The 20,980-nt window shown below is 45.5% G+C and overlaps 1 protein-coding gene across 1 annotated transcript in view; it reads right to left on the minus strand.

Annotated features, from left to right (window-relative positions):
• The window catches only part of TMED10 (transmembrane p24 trafficking protein 10), a 282,370-nt gene that overhangs the window by 178,953 nt on the left and 82,437 nt on the right, over positions 1–20,980 (minus strand). The window contains exon 2 of the mRNA XM_044073485.1: positions 19,578–19,698. Coding sequence (XP_043929420.1) covers positions 19,578–19,698 — 121 coding nt within the window. The remainder of the gene's footprint in view (positions 1–19,577; positions 19,699–20,980) is intronic.

Raw genomic sequence — 20,980 nt, forward strand, 5'->3', positions numbered from 1 at the left:
TTTGCTTGAGGCCTGCAGAATGATAGACCTGTGTTTGGCATGCTTGAGCCCACCATAGAAATTCCTTTTGCAAACATGGAATTAGTGGTATTATTGTTTCCAAACTGTGGCTGTGTTGAGACCATAGGCTTTTTAGGTACCATTGAAGTTTCCTCATATGCAACTTTGCACATGGGATTAGTAGAATGCAAGATGCCATGAATCCCAGAGCCTGCAGGATTTTCCTTGCAGTTAGCCTGGTACAATTTGCTAGTGTCTTGAAGTATTGAATTAGTTGCCCCTGTTTTTCTGGCGTAAGATAGGCCATCTGGGTGTTTGTGCCCAAGTTGGCACCCAGGAAAATTATTTTCTGAGATGGCGTTAGCCTGGATTTCTCTTTGTTGACCGTGTATCCCAGAGAATTCAATAACCTTGTTACATAAGCCAGATGTTTCAGAAGTATGTGTTTGCTGTCCGCTTGGATCAGGCAGCCGTCCAAATAAGGGCATATTTGTATCCCTTGAAGTCTGCAGTAGGTAATTACTGATGCCAGGCATTTCGTGAATACTCTGGGCGCAGTAGATAAGCCAAAGGGCAATGCAGAGAATTGATAGTGGATTGAACCTGCAAGAAATCTGAGGTATCTTCTGCAGCTTTGTCTGATTGGGACATGCAGGTATGCCTCCTTGACGTCCAATGTTACCAGCCAAGACTCCTTGCCCAGCATGGGAAGAAGCTGCTGTAAAGTGAGCATCTTGAATTTTGGTACGAGTAGAAATGTGTTTAGGATGGAGAAGTCCAAAATGGGTCTCCAATCTGTTCCCTTCCTTGGTACCAGGAATAGTCTGGAATAAAATCCTTGACCTTGTTCGTGAGTAGGTACCTCTTGAATAGCTTTCATGCCCATGAGCTTTAAAATTTGTATTTGAGCCTCTGCCCTTTGATTGCGTGGCAGGTTCGGCATGCCTCTCATTTTTGGAAGGGTGTGAAAATGAAATCTGTAGCCTCTGTTTATAATGTCCAGGATCCATTTGTCTTTTGTGACAATATACCAATTTTTTGAAAATAATGCCAGCTTTCCTCCCAAGGGTGCTGTCATTTGAGCCTTGCTTGGTATGCAAAGGGGAAAGTCATTGGGTTTGTTTCCTGTACTGCTGTGAACTATCTTTGCCACCTCTTGGTGTTGGAGTTTGCCACTGTCTGCCTCTATACGATCCTTGAGATTGTCCTCTGCCCCTTGGGCGCCTGTATCTATCTCTTTGGGGCCTGTCCGTGGCTGGAAAAGACCAATTTTCTGAAGGCCAATTTCTGCTAAAACATGGTGGTTGTACCTGTAGAAAATCTTTAACAGTTTGCATAGATTTAGCTTTTTCTTCCATTTTCCTTAGTACCTCCTCAGCATTAGCACCAAATAAGACATCCTTTTGTAGAGGAGCATCTAGTAATTTAGCTTTGACATGATCAGGCAAGGTTTGTTCCCTAAGCCAGGCATGTCTATGTATGACTGATCCTGTAACAGCAGCTCTACTTGAGGCCTCTAGAGCATCATAACCACAATGTAAGGTGTGCTTACCCACTTGTTCTGCACTATGCATCATATCCTGCAATTTCTTCAAATCTGGTTGTTCAGGTTATGATATTTTATTTTTCAATTGTGATAACAGAAATTGTTGATATTTAAGCATATGGAACCGACAGTTTAAGGCCCTCATGGCTAGGGTAGCAGAGGTATATACCCCCCCCCCACCTTTCTAAGGATCTAGAATCTCTCTCCGAAGGTAATAGATTCTTAGCAGTAGAGGCCTTTATTCCCTTGGGGCCCTGAGAAATGGTTTCTGGGTCAGCAGTATGGCTTTTGTAAATTGGTGTGAGTTAGGAACTTTGTAGTACCTATCAGGCTTGACTGGGGCTGGAGGCAGGGAATCCGGATTAAGGCAGGCCTCTGAGTAAACATCATCAAGTATGTCCAAGACAGGAGGTATCGCCAGAGGTCTGTTCTGAGGTAGCCAAAGAAATTCCCTAAGCCTTTTCTTGGAATCTGAATAATCTTGGCCTTCCCAGTGGAAGTGTTCCCTCAAGGTATGCAAGGTTTCCCCAAATGAGAAATCCTCTGGGGGGGATACAGAAGGAATGGACTTCCTCTGCATCGGAATCTTCAAAAGGGGAGTAAGAATGTTCCTCCTCATCAGAATGCTCTGAAATAATGGAGCCCTAATCAGAAGAGGGTGATTCTTCCTCCACTCTGGGTCTCTTGTCTGGTGGGGGTTGGGAACCCCTGATAAGAGTAATTAAATCCTCAGCCATTTTAAGCATCTGCTTTTTAGTGCTAATAGTGCGTTTATTGAAAGTAGCACAAAAGCGACAGCCCGAGACGTCGTGGTCTGGGCCTAAACAAGGTATACAGAGGGAATGGAAATCCTTATGCGGCATTTGCTTCCCACAAGAAATACAATTGTTAATTTTGTCTGACATCGGTCTGAGGCAAGAAAAGTTTCCCCAACGGGGTACTTGGCTTTAAAGAAGACTTCGGTTTCCAAATTTTCGTAATTTCAGGAGCTGGCCGACCGGCACTTGCAAACTGCTTCGGGCACCGTGCGGCAAAAAAGACTGAAGAAAATGGCGTCGGCTGGTTCTTTTATACCCCTGTCGCACTGACGTCAGGGAAGAAGCGACTACAACAGACGCCGGACCTAGACTTTGGAATTCGGCCGACCGAGGACCCGCCTGACGGCAGGAGAACCCATCTGTAATGACTGCAGCTGTATGCACGATGAACATCAAAAGCATTACAGCAAGCAGCAAATGTTTCTAGCAAAGTGGTATACTGAAATTGCTAAAAGGCTACTAACACTGCGCATAATGAATTTACTGGATTGGCAAGACATGCATTAGGACATTTTGTTGCAAGAATTTTTTTTTTTTATAGAACAAGTCAGGCAATTCTAAGTTCTGCATGCTGAAAAACTGGCTCCATGATGTACCGTGGACTGAAGCGTATTTGAGGAAACAAACTTATGAAGTGCTCACAAGCTAGAGGTTATGTTGCATGGTAGTTTGAAACAGGTCTCATTATCTTTATGCATCTTAAAGAAAATTGCCTCTAGATCCTCTGATACATCACAGATGGCACAAATAGAGAAACAGACGCCCCCAGCTCCAACTCCAGAATGGACACGCTTCCACATGGACAAACTGCATGGGGTTAAAAGTGTGATGGACATATAAGTTGTTAGGTGATTGGGAAATTACATTACACCCATGTTCCCTAAGGACATGCACGTTACCATGCAAGGACGGGTCCTCCAAAATGTCAAACAACCTGCCTGAAGCCCAATGCCTGAATCACTAATTGATGTAGAAGCATCTAGCGTACCCTCCTCATTCTAGGCCTATGAATTCTAATGCACATAAGGGAAAGGATGAAGAGTCCTTGGTCCACTCAGTTATTGACAAACTAAAGCCAGGTGACTCAACGCGTCATTTCTGGTGATCGGTACAGCTGCCAAAATGATCCAGACAACTGCTCAGAGAATGGGTGCTGCTTGCAACCAAAGTAACTACTGAGGGTATACCTCTCCTTGGTCCCTCATCATCTACAAAAGAACAGGGTAAATGTGAACCTGGCCCCCCCTTAGAAAAAGGTGAGGACGTGATCTGTGGCTACCATCCTGAGAACATACTTTCTTCCAGGAAAATGTTATCATGGTCTGCCATAAGTTTCTACAGCTTTTCAGTGGTGATGCGGCAAAAAGCTTGGGGGCTCTGTGAATGCCTCTCCCACAGATTCCAGCGAAAGGCACTTCTAAATAGAAAAAACCTCTCAAGTGGGAAGACAAGTCAGGATCTTCTACACTAATGGATTGCTGGCACTTATGAAGTGCTTCTTCTTGTGCTCCTTTAGCAGGAAGCTGTAACACTTCCATTTAGGACTGTGGCATGTTTTTATAAGCACATGCTCTGAATCATGGGTGCTTTTGATAGAAATTACAATATACAGGAGGACAAACAAAGTGAGTGCCCAACCAAGGAAGATTCTTACATATTATAAAGGCTGACCACACTACATAAAGAAACAGCTGGGATATACTCCCCTGTCTCTCTAATATCAATGTAAGAGAAAGAAAACTTCTCTAGACAATATGAATACGGTTATAAATGTGAAGCCAACATTTACTCTTCTCTCCCAATTCACTGCTTGATACTTGAGAGATGGAAAAAAAACATACTTATTAAGTATAAAACTAGAACAATCATAGGTTCATACTAGACTATCTGCCCTAGGGCATTTATAAGCCTAGCCAGAGTGTGTGTGGCTTTCACCACCCCTTAGGATGAGAATACTATACCCATTAGTTTCCTGTGCCTCTGTCCAGCAGTGACACAGAGATGATTCCCGGGGTAAACCTACGATCTCCCATCCACTCGTCAAGATTTCTCTTGAACAGAGTCAGTGAGGGGCTCTGCCTCACATGGACTGGGATTCTGTTCCATAGTGTAGGGAGTCTCTGGGTGATGAATCTGTCCCTCCAGCACGTCCTATTTATATCCGTGTTGAGGTTTAAGTCTCTTGCTCTCATGGCTCTGGTGGATTTGGATTTTTTGAGGTGGAGCATATCCATTAATTCCGGGTTGGACATGGCCTTGTATGTCAGGCACAGATCACCTCTGAGCAGACGGTATGCGACTGAATAGAGCTGGAGTTTCTTCAGTCGGGCATCGTATGACATATGTTTGAGCCCCTTTATCCTTTTGGTGAGGAACTTTTGGGGTCTTTCCAACTGCTGCAGGTGTCGGGTAAGGTACATTCAAAATGGGGCGTTGTACTCGATCATTGGTCTGATAAGTGAAGAGTACAGGGGTACAATGACCTCTCCTGATCTGGATGTGAATCCCTTCATGATCAGGTGGGCAATGTAGAAGGTCTTCCTAACCACTTTGGCAATGTGAGTGTCAAAAGAGAGGTTACTGTCAACTTGGGTCCCCAGGTCCCTGATAACTTCTTCCGTGTTTAATGGATCACCACCTATGTGGTAATTAGGGGTTACCTTGTTTTTCCCAAAGGGTATGACTATACATTTTTTGGCATTTAGCTTAAGGCCATGGCTCTGGCACCAGTTATCCATTTCTATGAGACCTCTCTGGAGGATGTCTGTGTCTGATGGAGTGTCAATTATGGTGCCCAGTTTGCAGTCATCTGCAAATTTTGTCAGCCACAATCCCCTATGTTTGCCTGCACTTCAGAAAAATAAATGCCGAACAAGAGGGGCCCAGGACTGAGCCCTGTGGGACACCGCCGTGACCGGCTTAGAGTCTGACATGGCACCAGCAACTCTAACCCTGTGTGTTCTGTCCTTGAGCCAGTTTGCAACCCATCTTGTGACATATGGGTTTACATCTAAGCTGGTGAGCTTTTCTATGATGCCCGAGTGGGGTATTGTGTCGAATGCTTTTGCTAGGTCAAGGTAGGCTGTGTGAACTGCCTTACCCTCATCAATGGCCTTAGTGACTGTTTCGAAAAAGTCGACCAAGTTCAAGAGGCAGGATCTGCCCTTGACAAAGCCAAATTGGGTAGGATCCAGTGTCTGTAGTTCCCCAATGTCTTTATTTATGAGTTCCATTATGATCCTCTCCATAGCTTTGCAGACAAGGCTCATCAAGCTTATGGGGTGGTAATTTCCAGGGTCCGTAGAAGCACCGCCTTTGGTGGAGTGGGACCACAGTTGCCATACGCCATTCTTTGGGTACATATCCTGTAGTAAGGCTAAGATTAAACAGCAGCCTTATGTGTGGGTTTAGTTCCTCATTGAGTTCGTGTAGCACACAGCCGGGGACACCGTCCGGTCCCATTGATGCTGTGTTTTTTGCTTTAGAGAGAGCAGCTCTCACCTGGGCAACTGAGATATTTGGGAGGCTAGACTCTGGTGGGATAGATATTTCTCCTTTTGGGGGGGAGGGAGGGGAGAAATTTGCACTGAACCCGTGTGCCAGTATGTTGGCAATGTCTGTGGGTTCGGTGATTTTTTTTATCATTTTGGACTAATTCTGAGCATATCTGGGAGTTTCCACCCAGGTTTCTAACATAGCTAAAGGCCTTATGATTGTCTTTTGTGTCATTAGCGATTTTTCTCTCAAAGTTGGCCTTGGATGATTTTATGAGTGATCGTAGTTTTTTGCTAGTATTGATCAGAGATGCCTTCCCTTTTAGGGATTTTGCTCTGTCATGTAGTAGCTTTCTCCTCTTGTTGTAGAGTTTGTTTATGGCTGGAGTCCACCAGACCGGGCGCCTGCCTTTGGTGGAAAGGATCTTGATTTTATTTGGGATTGCTTGATCCATACATTCCTGGAGGTGCTCGTAGAAGGCATTTGTAAGGGTTTCAGCAGCGTGGGTTGTGGTTTCCACTGGCTCGGGGGCCTTGAAGGATACCACTCCAGTCTTAAGAAGTGTGAAGTTTGCTTTTGAGAAGTTCTTCACTGTGGTCTTTTTGCTGGGGTGGGGGCGGATGTGGATCTCCAATGAGATTAATTTATGGTCTGATCTCACCAATGAGGGATATACTTCCGTGTGGAGCATTTTGTCCCCATGTTTGTGATGATCAGGTCTAGTATATTTTCTCCTCTTGTGGGAATGGTGACTAGTTGTTCCATAGCATTTGAGTTTATGAACTCCAGGAACCTTTGGGCTAGGGTGTTGGGGCTTGAGTAATGTTCCCAGTCTATATTTGGGTAGTTGAAGTCACCCAATATGATGGTGTTTGGAGAGACATTCATACTCTCCAGTGTCTTCAGGAAGGTTGTGTGGGTTTCCTGAGTTTGAGAAGGTGATCTGTAGCATGCTACAAACTGTAGGGCAGTTTTACCTATGGTTAATTGCACCTGGATGGTCTCCGATGCTTCGTGCGTTGCCACTAACCTGGAGGTGTGGGTATCCTTTATGAATATGGATACTCCCCCTCCTTTTGTGGTTCGGTCCGGATTTTGGGGCCGGAACGCATGATATGAGGTATAACCTGATAGTGCTGGGGTGCTCTCAGGAGCCCTGAAACAGGTTTCAGTCACAGCACAGACATCGATGTTCTCCATACTGAGGAGGGCTTCGAGGGCGTGCATCTTGAGGTTTAGACTTCTGGCATTGAGCAGTATTACCCTTAGTTTTTCTCCATTTTTGTTTTCTAGGGCGGTAGGTTTATCATTTGAGCCTTGCTTAAAAAAGGCTCTATGGGGGTGGCAAGAGCCTTTGCCAATATCCGGAAGCCCAGGGGTGACAGGTGCAAGCCGTCCCTTGCGAAGCAGCGTGGCTTTGTCAAGCATGTCACACAAGGCAGACAGACATTGGATCCCCTTAGAATGACACCAGTAATTAAGCCAATTATTAAAGCTGATCATTTTGTCTCTGTATTGTGGCATCATTCTTGGTGAGGGTAGGATACTGCTCAGGGTCAGGGTCATACCGGCCTGGGCTACATAATCTGAGAGCTCCTCTATGTCTCTTTTCATGTAGTCCAGGGAGGTACGTCTCAGGTCGTTCACACCGGCATGGACAATGACTGAGTCATACTTGTACTTGCTGTGGAGTGACCTGAGTGCTTGTGTTATGTGGCAGATTCTAGCGCCTGATAGGCAGCTTACTGTGATCTTTTCCTTGTTCAGTCTGGTGAGTGGGACGTCAGTGTGTCTGACTATGGAGTCACCTATTACAAGTGTGTCTGGCCTTAAGGGCTGTGACTGTTTAGCACACTGACTTTGAGAACTAGGTGTTGCATGTCTTATGTCTTGAGGTGGCAGTTGCTTGGGTGTCTGCTTTGGAGGCCTCTAGTTTTGGTAGATTTTTGATCAGTGCCTCAGAGTATGTCTTTGTGTGTTTATGTGTTTGTTTTGCAGTTGTGATAGTTCTATGTGAAACTGGGTTTGTGGTGTGCGTGGTTTCCTTCTCCTCCTGTCTGGTCTTGCCAGTCCTGAGGTGAGAGAGCTCAGCCTCCAGTTTGGCTATATAGTTGCATCTCTCACATGTATTTGTGTTTTGTGGGAGAAGGAGTGGGTTGTCTGTGTACATGAGGCAATTGTAACATTGCCTCAAGATGCCCAGATTCACCAGCTGAACAGGAGAGGACGCTAGCAACTGACCCTTCGACATGCTAGAAAAAGTGAAAAAGTTTGCTGTGTAACTGAGTCAGAAGGGACCTATAGGGAAATGGGTATTCAAGGGGATTCTAGGCTAATTTAGTACTTTGTTTAGTATACAAGTACTTTACCTATATAAAAATGCTTTAGGAGCAAGTGCTGAGCTTTTGAGATGGAGAATAGACTGTTTAGATTGCAAGTAGAGAATTTCTAAGGGAAAAATTGAAGAGCAGACTTTACAGAGCCAGAAATAGTTTAACCTTGTTTAACCGGCGCTACCCGATGGTGCTCTATGGGCAACTCCGCACTAAAGCGGGCTTTATAGCAGGGGGTTGAAAAGAGCTAGGAATTGACCCAAAATGGCCAATCGACTACAACTTTCTGGCTGGAACCACTGCTCTAGGGACAAATAGGCTGCTCAGTGCTCCCCACTCCCACTGGTGAACAAAGAAGCTTCCCTTTATCCAAATAAGGATATGGAATAGCACAGGAACCAAGCCAAAGCCCAGAGATCAGCAAACTCTGAAGACTGGACTATTCTAGTTCAGTAAGGCGGGAAAACAAGATTTTTTTTTTTTTGCAGAAAACAGAGGAAAAACAGACAGTAAATGCTATAAATGCTTTTAAGCGGCTAGCGCACTTGAGTGTGTTAGCCTACAGGTGAAATTAAGCAACAAATAACTTTTTAAAAGTGCAAAACAGTTAATCAACACAAAAACAGTTTAAATAGAATGCAGAGCTGTATAAACAGGCTAAAATGCAATCGCTGAGCAGTAAATAATCAAAAAGCCAGAAAAAAATACTTAAATCAGTTATAGCAAATACAGTTATAACAAATGCTCTGAAATATACTGTATATTTCCAAAATGTTTGAGAAGGACAGTCAGAACACAAGAAGGTTCAGGCGAAAGAGAAAAAAAAAAAAAAGTTTTGTTTTACTTTTTGAAAGGGAAAAGGAGGAACAGAAGGCCTTATCAAATGTTCTCTCTGTATTAAGCAGAATGAGCTAATGACACTAGACTGGGAGGTGTGTCACAGTAGGGGCGGGCAACAGCAAGCACTAGAGAGACAAATTAAAGTTTTTAAACAGATAAGGATTTGTGAAGATACTGAATAGACAAAGTGCTTTATATATATTAAATTGTAAAAACAGTAATCTGTAAAAATAATCAAAAAAAAATCAAGATACTTATATTTGTAGCTCAGTTGCTGTCAACAACTTCTCCAGTCTGCACTGTGTGCAAAGACAGAAACCCTACCAAAGTTAGGGCTTAAAAACCAGAACAACTTTTTTTTTTTTTTTTACAAGAACACAAAAGAACCAGCCCCCACTAGCCAAGTGATAATTACACAGAGGAAATGTTTCAGTTTACACAATAGCCTACAGACAGCAGGCACTAGAGAGACAAATGAAAGTTTTTAAACAGATAAGGATTTGTGAAGATACTGAATAGACAAAGTGCTTTATATATATTAAATTGTAAAAACAGTAATCTGTAAAAATAATCAAAAAAAAAATCAAGATACTTATATTTTGTAGCTCAGTTGCGGTCAACAACTTCTCCAGTCTGCACTGTCACTGTATAGGCAATTCTACAAATAATTCAAGCAGATGACTCCAGGGACCATCTGAGACCGTTACAGTAATACTCAAAGTAAAGGAGACATTAAAAAAAAAAAAAAAAAGCGAACTGTCAGGATAGGTCTGTTGCAAAATATAAAAGAACATACAATATAAACACATGCGCACACATATTGTGTACATTTACATGTATGTGTGTATAGATTATATATATATAACCTATACATTCACGTGTGTGTGTGTGTGTGTGTGTGTGTGTGTGTGTGAGAGAATGTATATACACATGATGTACATATGTACGTAAATAAACGCATTTGCTAGGTTAACGCACAACCTCTTTCAACTGAACATGTCTAACATAGGAAAACGGCCACAGGGCCAGTCCAGCCTTTTTTTTTTTAAACTACCAGATCTCCAGAAGAACAAGACGCAGTTGGATAATAAGAGACAGCTAGAGATTGCAGTTCATAAGTGTTTACTAGGCTACCACAAGGGCCTTCTTAAGCCTAGCCACGCATACCAAATCTCTGACAAGTTACGATACCCTTGATAAGTTTAAGTATAGGCTTGCCATTTACAGGTTGCCAGAGTCCATTACAGACAGGTGTTAGACCAGGGATGAATTTCCTGTTCCCATCAAATTGCCCAAGTTACACTTGAATTGGGTTAGGGAGGAATGCTGCTTCACATGGATGGTCGCTCATAAGCGGTACATCTTCTGAATGCCAGAGATGATAAAGTTCTTGCAGCACCCGGAAATCTAACTGGATAATACATATAGCTAAACTGGACAAAATAATGGCAAAATATTCTGCAGATAAACCAAGCAACTAAGAAAGAAATGAATGTCCATCATTTCTATATCAGCATACTTACTACACATAATTCAGTAGAAACAAAAAGCTCCCCTTGGGTTTGCAAGTCCACTCAAAAGGTCTAAGCCAGACAAGTCTTCCTTTTTCATTACAGCATGCTTGATCCTTGTAGCGTCTATGTCATAACCATGCATTATCAAGACAATATCCTAAAAGCAGATTTAACACAGAGGGTTACTGGAGTGGCACCTCGACCCACCTGCATCTCCAAGCACTCATTAAGCTGAGACTATGAAGATACTAGGAACAGGCATCAGTTTGAAGAAGTTCTAACGTGCTTAATTACCATATCATAAAACTTCTGCCATTGGTTACTGCAGCACAAAAATACATTTACGACTCCACTGACTGAGGTTATACCATTTGGCTCAGCACACACACATTCATCTTGCAGACTTGAGGCTAGACCATGAAAAACGTAAGAGGAGCAAAAACACACAAAAGTACAAGAATGTGCAGTGACAAGTCCAAATTCTGAGATGCAGGCGAACATCTTCAGAATCAGGTCTCAAATTCAGCCTTCCACACTGAGACCTGTAGCATGCAGGCAATGCTGTGAAGGACTACTTTTCTAGAATACTTGTGCAGGGAAGTCTCATTCCGGCAAGCTGCTCCTAGCGCTCCCTTCTCTCTGTGCTACCCAATTAAAGCCTCACACTAGCGTGGTGGTGCAGCGGTAGTGTTGTTTCCTCACAGCAAGAGGTTCTCCCGTTCGATTCTTGGCTGGAGTGCATGGAGTGCCTTCTTGTGAAGTCTGCATGTCCTCCCCACGGTTGGGTGGGTGTTCGAAAGATATGCGTAAATGGGTGTGCCTTCGCTGAAGGTTGAACGTTGAGCTGGCACCTCAGCATTCGTGAAAATCTACTGCCAATCATTAGTGGACCGGAGTTCCACTGTGGCGACCCCTAACCGGGAAAAGTCGAAAGACAACAACAACTAGAGTTTCTTTGTCATAATCCATCAAATTCAAAATACAGTATGGAAAATAAAAAAAAAAAATACACGAATCAGACTAAGTATGAGAAAATGATACCACCAATAAAAAAAAAAAACTATAAACGGCCCAGTCCACATCTGAATAACTATTAAAAAACAAACCAAGAACTATTTAAAAAAAGAAGTTATGTACTGACCATAACGTTCCATCTGAGTAGGTACTTCATTTGTCTGCAACCTGTGGGTATCGGATCCGACCTCGGATCCGAGCCGGCAGCTTTTCAAGCTCCAAGATCCGAGCTCCTAGCTCCTCCCCCTTACTCATAATCCCCTGCTACCAACCATATTACCTCGGATCGTTTTTTTGCCTCACCAACCTGATAACACAAAAATCAACTCTAAAGGTGATCAGAAAATCCAGAAAGGTTTGGGGGATGGCAGGGGGGGGTCGGTTGCAGACAAATGAAGTACCTACTCAGACGGAACGTTATGGCGAGTACATAACTTCTTTATCTGAAGTAGTTACTTCATTTGCTCTGCAACCTGTGGGACAGAGTCCCCAGCTACCTTATACGAACCTGGGTGGTCCTTACGGAAGGATATTCCGAAGCACCGCGGAGCCAAAAGAAGCCCTACTCCTCGAAATCACATCTAGTTTGTAATGAGAAATGAACGTATGAGAAGAGGACCAAGTAGCTGCTGAACATATGTCGTCCACTGGAACCCTAGACCAAAAGGCTGTTGAGGTGGCTACAGATCTTGTAGAATGAGCATGGATACCAACCGGGGCTGGCTTTCCAGACGATATGTACCCCTGAATAATACACGGACAGATCCAATTTGCTACAGTCACTTTGGAAATGGCTTTGCCCATGGCCGATTTTGCATGAGAGACAAACAACTGGTCCGACTTGCGAAACTCTCTAGTCCTGTGCAAGTAGAAACGCAGCTGTCTGTGCACATCCAATTTGTGCAACGTGTATTCTCCTTTGTTCTGAAATTTTGGAAAAAACACTGGCAGATTTATCGATTGATTTATATTTGCTTCTGAAGCAACCTTAGGCAAGAAAGACGGGTTAGTCCTGAGGGACACACTATCTTTGTGAAAGATAAGGTAAGGAAGTTTCATACACAAAGTCTGCAGTTCTGAAACCCTTTTGGCCGAAGTAATAGCCACTACGAAGGCAGTTTTCCATGACAAGAACTTCAACGGAACCGATGCCGCAGGTTCAAAAGGTGGACTCGTCAAGGCTTGCAAGACTAGAGGGAGATCCCATGGGGGAACCACAGACTTTACAGGTGGGTTTAAAGGAAAGATGCCTCGTAAGAAGGTTTTGCACAACTTTATAGATGCTAAGGAACCTATGCCGTCACCCACATGAAAATGGGAGATGGCTGCCAATTGCACCTTAACCGTAGAAGCACTTGCTCCCTGCCGAAAAATCAACGAGAGGAAGTCCAGAATGGTCGGAATATGGACAGTAAATGGGTCCAAGCCCTTATCTTTGGCCCAAATGGAAAAACGTTTCCATTTACTGTTGTAAAGTTTTCTGGTAGACTGCTCTTTAGCCGCAACCAGAATGGCCTTAACGGGAGATGAGATACCGGGAATCCTAGCCATTATTGGAACTGGATCAGCCAAGCTGCAAGCTTCAGGTTGACCAGGTTCGGGGCTGGGCAACCCGCGGGATGCGAGATCAGGTCTGGAACTTGGATCCAGAATCCATGGAGGAGCCACACTGTGAGACCACAGAAAAGGGAACCAGATCTGTAGAGGCCAGAATGGGGCTATGAGGATAACTCTGCTCCCCAACCGACAGGCTTTCTGAATGAATTTCATCATGAGCGGGAGGAGGGGATAAGCATAAAGGAGCCCGGGAGGCCAAGCATGGACTAGAGCGTCTCTGGGGGTCTCCCCTCTGGGGGGAATTATTGCAAAGTACTCGCTGCACTTTGTGTTTAAAGGAGAAGCAAAAAGATTGCAGCGAGGCCGACCCCATTTGTGGAAGGTCTGCTTCGCAACAGATGGATTCAGAGACCACTCGTACGGAGTGAGAAGCACCCGACTTAGCTTGTCCGCCAATATGTTGGACCGTCCCGGAATGTGCGTTGCTACCAGAAAGCGGTTGGCGGAGATCGCCCATTCCCAAACTCTCATGGCCTCTCGACACAGGGGATAAGATCTGGTTCCTCCCGATTTGTTTATATACCAGACTACTGACATGTTGTCTGTCTGGATTGCAATAGTCCCCAGGGGAAGAAGGTCGTGGAGAGCTTGCAACGCCAAAAGCACTGCCCTCATCTCTAGGACATTGATATGCAATGCGGTCTCTAGGGAAGTCCACGTGCCTTGAACGGATGTGCCTGAACAATGCCCCCCCCCCACCCGAGGCGAGAAGCTTCCGTGGTCAACATGGCTTCGACTGGGGGAATCACAAAAGGCCTCCCTTCCTGCGCATGTAACCACCAAAGAAGGGAGTCCCTGTAAACTCTGCTCAGCGGTATCGGCGTGTTCAAGGGGTGGAACGAGAGGGACCATTGGACTTGAAGGGTCCATTGTAATATTCACATTCGCAGACGGGCATGGAGGGAGAGACCGATCGCTGCTGACATAGACCCCAGTGCCCTCAGGACTAACTCCGCTGGAGGAGCAGGACTCCGAAGAAGGGCTAACACCTGATACGACAAGCTGTTCAGTCGGACTGACGTTAGAGTAGCTCGGGAGATTAGAGCATCCAACCTGGCCCCTATGAATTCCAGGGCTTGAGTGGGGCACAGGCAGGACTTCTGCCGGTTCACTGAAATGCCTAGGTTGTGGGCTAGAGTCAGTGCGTAATCTCTCGTCACACAGAGCTGATGCCTGTTGGTCACTGTAAGGAGCCAGTCGTCCAGGTACGGGAAGACCTGAATGCCCTGAAGTCTCAGGTGGGCTGCAACCACTGCCATGACCTTGGTGAACACTCTGGGGGCTGAGGTGAGGCCGAATGGAAGAACCCTGAATTGATAATGACTGGCTCCGAGCCGGAAGCGGAGAAACCTCCTGGATCGTCTGTCCATCAAGATGTGGTAGTACGCATCCTTGAGGTCTATGGAGCACATCCAGTCGTTCTCCCGCAGAAGGGGGAGAATTGATTGGAGAGTGACCATCCGGAACTTTTCCTTGGGTATGAACAGGTTCAGAGCGGAAAGGTCTAAGATGGGTCTGAGGTCCCCGGTTCTCTTTGGCACCAAAAAGAACCTTGAGTAATAACCCAATCCGGACTGATCTCGGGGGATGGGCTGGACGGCTCTTTTTCTTGGCAGCTTCAAAATCTCTGAAGCCGCTGCCTCCCTCTGATCGGGGAGGAGTCTGGTTTTGGGGGGAAGATTTAGGAATGGAATGGAATAACCTCTGGATATGATACGGAGCACCCATCGATCCGCTGTAAGGGACTCCCAGTTTGACAGGTGCTCTGTCAACCGCCCCCCCGACTGCCTCCAGAGAGGTTCAGTCAGGCAAGCCCTCAGGGCTGTTGCGCAAGGTTCTCTAGACCCGAAATTACGCAGCCCCTCTCTTCCTCTGGGCCGGTGTCCACCCTGTCGTCCTCTGCCTCTAGAGGACGAGTGGGTCCGCAGCTGGATGGGATTGCTGAGACTTGCGGAACCACAGCTTCTTTTGTCCCCTCCGATTCCTGGAGAAGGATCTTTGGGGACTAGAGAAGCAGACTCCGACGGCAGACAGCGCCTTCCCATCCTTTTCGCTTTGGACCAGCGGATTGCAAACGGTCTTGCCGAAAAGAGCAGAACTGTCAAAGGGGGCGTTCGCGAAGGACGCCTTGAAGGGAACCGCGAAGTCGCAAAGACGGAGCCAGGTGTGACGTCGTAAGACGACCCCTGCTCCGCTAGCTCTAGCGGCTCCCTCCGTAGCATGGGAGAGGAGCCACATAGACGTATTAGAGATGGATTTCAGAGTGGCCATTCACATCGCAAACGCATTCTTGTCTCCGACAGACATGGACTCCAGGGGGGCTGCAGCATATTCCTTGATCAAGTCTCGCTGTAGCCTGATGGTATGTGCTATATATTTCAGCGCCCTTATGGAAAAGGTCTCTGAAGCAAACATCGGCTTCCAAATCCGGTCCAACGCTCGAGATTCTTTATATCTGGCGGGTGGAGCAAAGAACTCTCCTGAGCGAGTTCTTTCTTGGTGGCCGCCGCCACCAACATGGCATCAACAGGGGTTTCTTTGGCCCATGACTGTCTATCTGTGGGGGGACTTAGGACTTTATCAGGATGCCTAGGGATTGGCTCTACGGTGTCGGGCTCCTTCCACGCGCTGGTGGTAATTAAGTCCACCAGGGGGTCGGCCGGAGGGGACACCCAGGAGTAGATGGGCCTGCCTCAAACGCCTCCAGGAACGCGGATTCATGAAGGAAAGGTTTTTGGGCAGACCACCCCCCCCCTAATATGCAACATTTCCATGATGTCTCCAAAGGAGACATCTTCAGGGAGTGACCTTGGGGAACCCTCCCTATCATCTAAGTCCGTGTCGGTGGTAACGGACTCGGGGGAGTCCGGGTGCCTCCTTTTACACCGACGTTTCCGAGGAACCTCCTCGGTGGGGCTATCCGAAGAGTGCTCGTCCGTGGGTTGTTGTTCCTCCGCGGGAACTAGCTGGAGGGCTTGGGCAGGCTGTCCCGATGGTCGGATGATGGAAGACAGACCCTCATACAGTGGGGGTACAGGTGGATCCGAAGCCCGAACCGGGGATCTGGAGGACCTCGACAGTACCCTCTCCACTACCTCAAAAGCTGAAGGAGAACCGCCCTCGCCAGCCTCTGAGAGCAATCTCACCAGCTCCGAGGAAGGGATCAGGGTCGGCTCCGAGAGAGAGGTGCGCTCCAAAGCCAACAGCTCTGAAGACACAACTCCTCCCTCGGATCAGATGCTCAGCCCTCGGCCCCGAGAGCTCGAATCAGACAAGCTCGAGGGCACAGTCGGCGAAGAGACCAGCGCTATCGGCGCCAACAAATCCCTGGGTCCGAAGGGGCCCAGATCCGATGACTCCGAGATCCGAAAACGAGTCGGAGAAGGAGTGATCGGGGCAAACATGGGGGCGCACTCCCCCCCCATAGGGGGGGAGGCAAGAGCACCCCCATCTGCATTTGGGTCTGCAAGAACTGACGCATCATCCGATCCATATCCGCTTCGGAGATGCTTTTCGTTGACCTGGAAGAGGTAGTCGAGGCGGGCCGGGAGGGCGACCTCGAGGGAGACCAATCCTCCTCCTCCGGAGAGAAACTAAGCGAACGGAGCTGAGAGGAGGAGGATCCGGAGACCCTCGAAGGAGACTTAGCTGCTTTAGCTGGCGGAGCCGAGGGTTGAGATTCAGCCTGCCTTTTATGGGATCTATGTCCCTCCTTATCCTTGTGCCTCTTCTCTCTAGCAGAAGAGGCACTAGTTTCCTCAGAGCTCAAAACCGAAGAGGGAGGTTGAGTCCCGGGTTGAGCTAAGGGAACAGAAGGCACCGGGGCCGCCGAAGGAGCCGAGGCCGCCGAAGCAGCCGGAGCCCGAAAGGGAGAGGAAGAAGAAGCTGACTCCTGGGGGAGCTTTCCCGCCAGGATCAGCTTGTTCTTCCTATCCCGAAGTGCCCGGGGGTTAAAGGCCGCACAAATCTGGGAAGGCCTCTGATAGATGGACTGCCCCCAGGCACAAAACGCACTGAGTGTGGCCATCAGCTGGAGAAAGCTTGTGGCCACACTCAGTACATTTAGAAAAAAACGGCCTTAGGCCCTTCCGACATCCTAGCACTCACACACACACCCAAACGCTAAGGGGGAGGGGGAGTGAATAAAGAAAAACTAACTACATCAAAACATTAAACTAGCACAAAAAGGAATCGAAAAAGGGGCTAAGGCCACACACAAAGATTATAAATTCCAGAGAAAAGGTTATAAACCACCAACGATCTCACCCAGCCAGGAGCTCTTCAAAGGGAAAGATTCTTCAGCTGCGGCAAAAACGATCTGGGGTAATATGGTTGGTAGCAGGGGATTATGGGTAGGAGGGAGGAGCTAGGAGCTCAGATCTTGGAGCTTGAAAAGCTGGCTCGGATCCGAGGTCTGATCAGATACCCACAGGTTGCAGAGCAAATGAAGTAACTACTTCAGATCAACGTATTTAGTGCTTTCATCTCTACAAAGGAGACTTCCTCAGAATACATTTACCTAACCTCTTACATATGCTCCAACAGTTGTAAATTTTCCTCACGGTCTTTTCTATGCACCATAATGCAGGTATATACCATTACAATGAATTCCACATTCCACATCACAGCTGAGGTTCGTCGGTGATAACTATGGCCATTAATATTCCAAATATTTCCTGTATCTTTCAAATACATACATTACATTACACACTCCATCGTTAAAAACTTTCCATGATTACGCTGTCTAGGTATTGGATCCAATTTATTAATGATCACAGTTTGAAAATTAGCAGCCCTTTGACAGGAAAAACAGAGAAAAAAACTTCTAGGAGCAAAATGGTTATTAAAATAGAATAGTCAAGTTTGCAAAACACTAAACTAATACCAGAAAACTATCTTTGAATAGGTGTAAAAAATATGAAGTTGTATGAAATGGATGGTAGAATGTACATCGTGGGACAGATGAAGAAATGAGTACAAAGCAAAAGCCAAACTAGTCCCAGCTGCAGAAAAGGTCAGAGATGGACTGTGTTGGCCTGATCACAAGCAAGAAACCAGAAAATGATATGGTGGAAAATATTTGGGAGAGACAGGAAGAAGGCAAAAGGAAAGGAGGATATCCAGCCAAGACATGGATGGACTGCATGAAAGACCTATTAGAGAGTCAGGAATGAGAGTCCAAGAATGTAAAGAGTAGCACTGGATCAAGAAAAGTGGTGACAGTTGACAACACCCCAAACCTATGCAGAAAAATGGGGCTTGTGATGAGATTATGAACATGGGCACAAAAATCACTGGAAAAAATCATATATGGACAGACACCAAGAGACAGGAAGGAGGAACTGGCTTCCCTGTGCTACAAATTAAAAATCTATCATCCGTCAGAAATCTAATCCCTGTGAAATTCAGGAACAAACTATTCCATGGAAAAGGGCAGAAATCTAATGACTGTGAAATTCAGAACTATTCCACTGAAAAGGGCAAATATCCAAAAAAAAAAATCAAGTGACACATGAAGAACTTTATCAATTTTAAATTAACATTGGTCTAAGAAATTACATGGTGCTCTGAACCATACCTCTCTCAACCTCTTAGTGCAAGAAATCTGGACAAAGCCTGACAAAATGGGGGGGGGGGGGGGGGGGGCAAAAAATAGGGACACGTTTTAAATCTTGCTCTTATAAACTTAGTTGCTAGAATAACAGGGTTCATGTTAGAATGCACTTTTTAAAGGATATATAGTCTGAAATTCAAATGCGTGTCATCATTTAGTGACTTCAGGCCTTAGATCATCCTAGTGATTTGTCAAAACAAAACAAAAAAAATTGAGGAACAGAGCAAAAACATGAGGCAAAAATCTGTACAGTTGAGGTACGCTGAACAATCCTGTGAGGCAGACACAGTAAACCCATGGAATTAGTGTATGGGAATAAACGCAGCTGCCCAGGCTAAGGTACATCTTCAGTCAGGAGACATCCCTGGAAATAAAGTTATGCTGGGGAAAATGTTACGCAAATGCTAAACCTAATCAAAAAACTTCATTATGACTTGTGCTTAATTCTTCAACAACAGTACTTTGTTTATGTTAATTTGCCAATCAGCTAACAAAATGCAAGATACACATTTTTAGGGATGGGTGTCTACTTTATGGATTTTCTCCATTTTTTTCCTGCTATAAGAAAACAAAAGGCTTAGATGCTAGCACTCAAGCTATTTGAATGCTTCAGCAAGGAGATGTCAATTAACCACCATTCCACAGTGGCTACAGCAAAAGGGAAAGTTCAAAGTTCAACCCAAAATCTCTTTAACCCTGCCACTGTGTTAACATTCTGCAGGTGCTATATTACAAGGCATGGAATGGGTGCACAAAAGCCTCATGGTTTATGTTTCCAGTACTTACCCATTGGGTACCTGCTCTCAAAGCAGACTTCAAACATGTCATAATCTTCTGTGGTAAAAGCAAATTTTCCTTTAGAAGCATCTTCTTTTGCATAGAGAATGTGTCCAGCAGAATCTGTTATCTGGAAGAAAAAAGGCGCACAGATGAAATTAACAAAAGTACTAGCAGATATGCAGTGTGTGTGTGAAACAGAGGGTGTGAGCACATGAGTGAGTGAGCGTGTGTGTGTGTGTGTGTGTGTGTGTGTGTGTGTGTTCGTTCACTACACTAACAAAGGATGTAGTGGGCTTTTAAAAGACCAAAGATGTGCACAATTCCTCTTCCATCAGAGGAGTTAACTATTGGTTAGCAACTTAGAGAAGTGTGCCCAAAAAAAAAAAAGCTAACCTTTTATTCTATTTAGACTCTACACACACACAAAGGAATATGCATCAAAACAGAGTAAAGAAGGGAGGTGGGCTTGGCACAATGGTTACGTCTTTACCTCACAGACACAAGGTACAGGGTTTGATTCTGACCTCGGGTTATTGCCTAGGCTTAAAATGACCCCTTCAGATCAGTTAACCTAGTATTCACCTATAAATCTAAATGACTTCCTGTACCTTTCAATACAATGGAGAGGGGGATCATGAGACAGCTTTAAATAGGAGATAGGTTTATAAACCCATGTTACGACTTCATGGTGGCCCCTATGCCCTCAAAAGTAAGTACTCGATTTTGACCCCATAGCTAGATTGAAACAAAGTATTATCACAATCCACATCTGCAACAAAACAGACCAAAGGAGCCTATATTCACAAGAGAATCAGATCTAGGCACAGGAAGGTTTTGATCCTAGAGCAGTTCATAGGCGTTTACTAGGCCAACGACCACAAGGGCCTGTTTAAGCCTAGCCATGCATCTCTGACGAGTTCTAATACCCTTGATAAGTGTAAGCACGAGCCTGGGAGATTAACCATTTACAGCTTACCCGTTTGCATCAGAGACATGGGTGCCAAACCAGGGATGGATTTCCAGTTTCCCATACAATTGTCCAAGTTGCACTTGAATTGGATAAGGGAGGAACTCTGCTTCACATGGGTGGGGAGCCTGTTCCATAGACAAGGTAGCCTCTGGGATACATACTTATCTCTCCAGCAGGTCCTATTTACATCACAGGCATGGTTTAGGTCTTTGGAATGTGCAATTTTGGTAGTTTTTTTGTGGATATGCAGGGGGGTCTGACAATGCCGTATATGCCAGGAACATATCTCCCCTCAAAAGCCTGTAAGCGACAGAATACAGGGATAGGGTCTTGAGGCAGTCTGCATAGGACATACTACTTATGCCCTGTATTCTTTTAGTGAGAAACCCGGTGGACATTCTAGTCGTTAGATATGCCTGGTTCGGTAAATACTAAAGGG

This window comes from Protopterus annectens, chromosome 6.part0, assembly GCF_019279795.1.
Source record: "Protopterus annectens isolate FY-2018-M chromosome 6.part0, PAN1.0, whole genome shotgun sequence".
NCBI lineage: Eukaryota > Metazoa > Chordata > Ceratodontiformes > Protopteridae > Protopterus > Protopterus annectens.